At 44.9% G+C, this 7516-nt stretch overlaps 1 protein-coding gene across 1 annotated transcript; it reads right to left on the reverse strand.

The window, feature by feature from the left end:
* Nucleotides 1–1826: 1826 nt before the first annotated feature.
* On the reverse strand, nt 1827–6820 carry CBLN2 (cerebellin 2 precursor). Its single transcript, XM_040069722.1, has 3 exons — nt 6500–6820; nt 4232–4351; nt 1827–3870 (listed from the first exon to the last, which is right to left on the reverse strand). The coding sequence occupies exons 1-3, from the start codon at nt 6818–6820 to the stop codon at nt 3673–3675; spliced, it is 639 nt and encodes a 212-aa protein (XP_039925656.1). The 3' UTR covers nt 1827–3672.
* Between the last annotated feature and the right edge of the window lie 696 nt (nt 6821–7516).

Genomic DNA, 7516 nt, shown 5'->3' on the forward strand with positions numbered 1-7516 from the left:
AGCTATTTCTGAATAAATCCACCAGTAAACAAGCCCTTTTAGCCTACTTCTACTTTGACAGATTGTCCAAGAAACAAATTTGGTCAATAAAAACAAAATGTTCTTTTTAAAAGTTAAAAAAAGTCACAGCTGACAAACACAATGTAACTTCTAAACAACTCCTTAGTTTCATGTCCTGTCTCTCTCCTCCTCCCACAGATGCAGCTTGCAAGATGCTGACCAATAATGAGATACACCGCTCATCCATCACACCCACTGTCTCGGGGGAGGTGAGAGCACACAGGCTCTCTGGCAAGACCATGTTCAAACTATGGATATAAAACCCAGAGGAAGGTAACAATATATGTGATGAGAATTTATCCTAGTACAGCTCCTGCCTTCTACCTTCCTGTAAGTGGGTTGAAGAGGTATTAAAATGGGGAACACCAGAAACACCTGGGTACAGACCGATCCCTGGAAGGGAAGCAGTGAAACAGACAGCAATATTTCACAGCAATATGCTACAACTGTTACACAGCAGCCTATGAGAAAGCTTGAAAGTTGTTGGAAGGAGAATTGTACTATTGCTCCCACAGGAACCAGAGTCGTTATGGTGCCAGTGGTCTGCTTTGCTACCATGTGTTTTACACTTCCTCTCGTGGCACCCCTCAACATTAAATTTACACCAACTCTGAATGTTGCCCAATGGATTTATTTATATCAATTATTTTCTATAAGCCTACTCTTAATGTACTGGGAGGCTCCTTTAATTGATCTCACTTCATATTTCCTGCAATCTACTATGCTATGGTTGTATATTTTTTCCCTTGCAGCATAAAATATATCAATATCCACAGCTTATGAATACATCAAAACTTCTACCATTTCCAACTGCAAGTAGACTGCGTGTTCTCAAACCCAGATGTAAAATTAAAATGGAAAAGGTAATAAATATTGCAAAGAACATTAAAAAAAGAAAGGATCATGATTGCAATTAGTGTACAATAAGAATTTACTCCACATTTTCCATTTATTTTAACTGCTTATATAAGAGTCTTAACTCTGTAGTTTAGCTTGAAGGACACAAGAGTAGCAGAGAGAAAGTGGCATTATATGAGTTACCTTCTATAAATTCAGAGGATTGTTTATCATATAAACATATTTATAAAACAAGCATGGTCAAGACTACTGAGCTTGAATACATGAAGTGAGGTATTCAGATTATACAGCTGCAATGGCCTAAGAAACTTCCAAGGATAGTTCCAAGGAAAACATTGTCATTGGCCTCATTTAGCTTAGGAGAAAGCCAGAACTAAAATGCCATTGCCTTAATCAAGCCAAATAAACTAAAATAAATGTGATTATGGTAGGCAGAATTAAAAACAAACAAACAAACAACAAAACAAAACAAAACAAAACAAAAAGCCTGAGTAATTCTTATTTTATGTTTCCTTACTTTATGTTTCCTTGAGTTACACAATTGAGCTGTAAACACAAAAAGTAGTTTTACAAGGTCTACCGTTAAGACTACTGTATTTATTGTATTTTAATAGAAAAAGGTAGCTGCTGGCTCAGGTTTTATTTCATGTACTTAAACTTAGCCCTGCGATATTTTGCAACTAGAAACACTGTAGTCATGCCAAAGCACAAAGAGGAACTAGAAAATGCAACCCATTTAAAAACCCAACAACCTAGAACCAATTCATTAAGTAACTGGCAAAGTGAAACGGCAAAGTGAAACAGCAAAGTAAACAAACCACAATGTTGGTGAAAATGCACAAAAATATAAAATATTAATTTGGCTTATATTTTAGACATCTGAGGTATATAAGCAACACAGATAAGGGTTTTTTTTAAGAATATATGACTTTAATTTTGTCCCTTGAATGATAAATTTACAATGAAAATGACATATCCACCATAATTTTGAAATACAATGTAGTTACCACCGCTTTCCTGAAAATGCCTTTCCATTATATTTGCTTCTGGCAGAGGAGTAAATTTGACAAAAATAAATTCTTATGCACATCCACCCTTAGGGGATTAATAGCAAAATGAAACATTTAAAATTAAATAGATGAAGATAAAAAAAAAAAAATAAAATAAACATTCTTCCTGGGTCTCCTCAAACAAGGTTTTCTACAGAACATTGTCTAGTACACCACTCTTTAAAAACCTGAAAAAACAACGGAAAAAAAAAAAAAACCACCCAAAAAAACCAACAACAAAATAAAGAAACAATATCTGTTTATTGAGCATGAGGCAAAAGGCGACAATTGACATTGGCCTGATATTTTACCTCTCGTTGATTGGGATAATTTTCCCAGTGTTCAGTATCGATGTCAGTCCACCCCTAGAACTGTGAGGCCATTTGTGTTGGGAAGAACAGACCCAGTAAATATATTCATGGTGCCTGTGCCAACTTCTGAAGTGTCTGTTGATCCTCTGAGGCTCCTCTCCCGCTGAGGCCTCTCTCCCCAAGGCTGTCAAAGATGCTCGTGTCTATTCCTCTGATACTTGCCACGGACAGCTCAAGTGGAGACGGTTTTATTTAATTTGGAAGAGGATGAATTTGCTCTGCCATCTCTCTGTGCTCCCACAATGTGTACTCAAATATTAGTGGACAAATATATCAAATAAATATCAGATAAAAGCACCCAAAATATGGGAATGCAAAGAAAGGATATATTTTAGGGTATGGTCAGAGAAGATATTCAAAGACTCCACTGTTGCTTCTAGAAATGTCAGGACAATTCAGAAATGTCAGTTCCTTTACCAGTTTCCAGATTGTAACTGAAGGATCATGTAGCTCTCTCACTCTTTCTCTCTCTTTCTCTCTCTCTAAATAGGTATATAAAGATCAGCTGGAAAGTGCAGACAGAATTGTTCACTGGTTAGATTTACTTAGAGCTACAGGGTATATATGTGCTTTGTTTTGTCTTATTGATCAATCTAGCTTACATTTTTAGCACACACAAACAAAAACCAGGAAAAATAAAAAAGCTGATGAAAAACACGAACAACACAAATAAGGTTCCGATCGTGCAAATTTTGCTTCACTGGATAAAGCACTTCTTGACACAGTAATGTCCAAAATCCCCCTCCCCCAGAAAAATACAGGACTGAGACTGAAGCCATTTTTTTTTTTTTTTTTTTTCCTTTTTTTTCTTTTCTTTTTTTTTTTTTTTTTCTTTTTTCCTTAAGGCTATACAACACAAAGAAATAAAGCATGGAAAGAACACCTCATTGGGCTGAACACTCCATTCTTCTGGCTCTGGAGTGAGCCTTTGACAAAGCAATTCTGTGGTCCGAGTTATTTGCTTCATTGGGACAACAACAAGAGAAAGAAAAAGAGGAAAAATGAAAGAGAGGAAATAATAAAAAAAATTAAGAAAGTCAATGATCCCAACAATAAAATCCAAAATTGACTTTACAATCACAGGTACAAATTGGTCAGGTCGATAATTTCATTTTTCCTAAAGATCACTGTTGTCTAAAACTAATTAGAGGCGCAGGTTCCAAGGAATTGTCAATATTCAGAGCAAATGTTGAAGTTTAGAAGGTTATCATTCTTCTACTGTGACAGTCTGACGGGGTGACTGAAAATATTGTCATGTGCTGCCAAGTTCAGGGTGTCATTAACAATTGAATCCTCATTCCGGCTCATAGATCTGTCTCCTATTTGGCCTTCTTTTATAGTGGAAAGACTAAGAAGCCGGAAAAGGTTGAATATTTCCACCCTCCCATGAGGTTACCCCTTTCCAGTTTGAGATGCACTTTGTCTTCTCTTTCCATGAGGAGCAAGACCCCATTGCTGGCTGCTTCTCTGGTGACGTCCTGATCTCCTGCAAAAGCTGAAATCACTGGGTAGCCGTTTTGCATTAAACTTACCTAAAAAGTGTAAAGAGACAGAATCTGAGTTTTCTTAAATCTCTCAATGATTTTTTTGCCCTGTGTACATCATTAAACTTTTGTACAGGTTAAAATGTAGGTTGAATTAAGCTAAGGAAATAGGCAATGTGTGATTTCTGTCATGTATACAGACTCCTTTAAAAATAACCCACAGTCTCATTTTTCAACTCCTGAGGTGGTTTTTTTTTGTTGTTGTTGTTGTTTTGTTGTTTTGTTTTTGTTGTTTTTGTGGGGTTTTTGATTTTTTTTTTTATATGAGTCTAGAAATGAGCATTTGAAGGAAAAAAAATATAAAGATAAGGAAAGGAAAAGACAGCATCTTCTTTAGATTAGAACCCACCTGGATGGTTTGTCTGTTATAGACCTTGACCACGTGGAAACTGAAACTATATATCCCTTTTCTTGGAGCTACAAATATACTGGAAGCAAGATCAAAATGGTTGCCAATATTAACTAATACCTGGAATGTAAACAAATAGAAGGAAGAAAAGAAGAGAGAGAAAGACAGAAATCAGAGAAATCAGACTCCGCTTTAGAAAAGCACCAGCAAAAATCTGACATGAGCTCAATGACCAACATAAAGCATAGTCAAAATGGTATTTGCAGCACAATTAAAAGTGCATGCCCAGGGAATGGAATCAAGTTACAGAGGTATTTAAAAGGCATCAGAGTTAATAAAGCAATTTAGTTACGCAAAAATTATCTCAAAAGCCTGTTAGATGAATTGCAAATGTCCACACTGAGCTGTCAATAAAGCAAAGGTGGCAGAAGGAGGAGGGGGAGGACTGTGAAATGGAGGGAAGGAGGGAGGGGAAAAAAGGTAAGAAAAAATACCAAGTCATTAGCTCACAATGAAAATTTATGTTTTTTAGATAACACTACTGAAATCAGAGCTGACCTCGAGTTTAATAGGGTGTAGAACTAAAACTGCACCGCAGAGAGGGGCAAAGAAGGAAAGTGGATGCTCAGCAATAACAACATCTGCCACCTCATGTCTCTGTCCCTCTGGAGGGCTGTGCCATTGGCCCACACGCTCCTCAGGAGGCTAGGGTGGCCTGTTCCTCCTTCCCGGCAAAACCCTTAATTTTTCATATATTTCAGTGGTTTTTTGAAACAAAACAAAACAAAACAAAACAAAAAAGAAAAAAAAGAAAAGAGGAAGAGCTGAGCACTTCGGCAGATGTGCAAAGCCTCGTTCGGAGCGGCGGCCGCACCCAGCGGATCCCGCCGATCTGACGAGGACTTGTCCTCGGCTCACCCGCTGGCGCCTTGTCCAGGCTCCTGTGACGGGGAGCAGGATTTGGCTCAAAAGGCACGGGCGGAGGGAGAGAAGAACCTGCGGGTGGGTGGCGATGCCGTCCGGCGAGCGGGTGTGCCCGAGCCGGCTGCTCCGCCGTGCCCGCCCCAGGGGCACACCCGTCACACTCGCGAGCTAAAACTCTGCTTTAATGAAGAAATACAAAACAGGAAAAGACAAAAACACCATCGCCCCCGACGCCCTAAATCCCAAGCCCTTCCTGCCAAGCAGCCAAAGTCTACAGTTCCCCAAAAACGGAATAAAAAAAATAAATTAAACAACCCTTATTGTGGGAGCACCGAGAAAACGCCTTCAAACTCCTAGGAACCGCACATTGCCGGGTAAAGAATCTAAAATATGCTATATATGGGGGGCTGACTTTTTGTTGTTTTGGTTTTTTATTTCTCTACTGATCTGATTTTATATGATTTGTATGCGACGAATAGCTGTGCAACCTCATTAGGAGGGACAGGTAGACAGATAAATGACAACCAGAAAAGACAAAACAAAACAAAACAAACAACCAAACAAACAAGCAAACACGTCCAGAGAAAACAGTCTGGTATGCTAATTTTGTCTGACTCTGCAATACTACTTCAGGAGTCAGAAGCGGTAGGAAAAAGGAAATTTCACCGCAAAAAAATAAAGTAGATGGACGGGGTTTGGTCTCCGGGAGGCGAGAGGTGCGACGAGGCAGGGGCAGGACAAGCAGGCAGGGCTTTTCGCTGCTCTGCCCGGCGTGTGCCGTGAGGGATAACATTCCGATACAGCCCGCCGGGGACACCGTTTGCCTCGTCTGATAACGCGGGAAACACCCTCTTCTTTCCTCATCCCTCCCTCCCTCTGAGAGATGCTGTGACATTGCCAAATGCTCTCCGAACAGGCGGATCCGGCGACTCCTCATCAGTAAATCCCTGAGTTTGCACGGAAGGAGGGATGCGCACCCTTCCCCCGGGTCATTCCTGGCCGGCCGAGGCAATCCTTGGCTGCAAGGCGCCCCCGCACGCGTCCGAGGCACAGACTTTCACCTTAAAGTTCTTTCTGTACTAGCGATAGTGACCGGACAAGAAGCCCGCGTGTTCACCCCCCGTATCACCCTAGGAAAGCCCCGCAGCTACCTAAAAGAACTTTCCAAAGTTTTTCTGGGGAGCTGAGACGTGAAGTTGCTATTGAGCGGGTGGGTCGGGATTAAAAGATGGAACGGGAACCAGAAGGAGAATACGCATGCCGCCAGGGGGAGGCAGGGGCGGGGGATGTCCGCGCAGGGAGCGGGGACGAGGGGTAGCGACGGCGAAGCAGGCGGCGGCTGACCTGGTCGAAGTAGATGGTCATGGTGCGGTTGCTCATCTCGGAGGGCTCGTGGTTGGTGCTGCGGGTGGCCGAGAAGGCCACCTTGGCGCTGCCCGAGCGCACCGAGATCCCCAGGGAGGAGGTGATGGCGCCGTCGGCCGAGGGGCTGGAGTCGCAGACCACCAGGCACTTCCCCTCCAGGACGATGGGCTCCGTGTCGTTCTGCGCCCGCACCGGACACCCGGCGGGCAGCAGCAGCAGCAGCAGCGGCAGCGCCGCCGCCAGGCAGCAGGAGCAGCCGCCCGCCGGCTCCGGCAGCGCCCCCCGCCGCCGCCACCCCATGCCCAGCGCCGCGCCGCCGCCGCTCCGGATCGCTGCCGACATGAGGGCGCCCCGCGCCGCCGCCGCGGACGGGCGGGCGGCCGCGGGGAGGCGGAGGGGGCTGCGCGCCTGCTGCCGCCGCGGCGCCCTGCGGCCAGCGCTCTGCGGGACGGCGGCTGGGCAGCGGCGGCTGCGGCCGCGCCTTCCTCCCCTTCTTCTCCTCCTCCGCCTCCTCCTCTGCGCGGGGCGAGGGAGCCTTCTCAGAGGGCGGGAGGCGCGCAGCAGCCTGCCGAGGGGAAAGGCGGCGGTGAGGCACGGCAGCGGGCAGGCGGGAGCCGGCACCACGCCGCCAGGCGGGATGCACCTCCCCGCCCCCGGCGCCCCAGCGAGTACAACAGGTCTGGGAGACACCTGGCTTCCCGGTGTGCCCTCTTTCTCCCGTTCCCCAGCAGCCTGGGGTCCCTCAGCCCCTGCCGTACTCCGAGTGGGGAGGAGGGGGCAGCGCGGCAGCTTGTATCCCCAAGCCCCCGGTGGAGCATCCTGCGGGGAGCCCTGGGCAGTCCCTTTTCCGCCCCACAACCAGAGGGGTCTCCAAAACCCGGGTCCACTTCTTCCCACAGCCCCACCATTTACTACATCTGCGAGCCTGGTTTGTATCCGTCTCCTAACGTCCCAGACACCACGAAAGGAGATTTTATTCTTGTTATAAGTAACGCG

This window comes from Hirundo rustica, chromosome 1, assembly GCF_015227805.2.
Source record: "Hirundo rustica isolate bHirRus1 chromosome 1, bHirRus1.pri.v3, whole genome shotgun sequence".
In the NCBI taxonomy this organism is placed as follows: domain Eukaryota; kingdom Metazoa; phylum Chordata; class Aves; order Passeriformes; family Hirundinidae; genus Hirundo; species Hirundo rustica.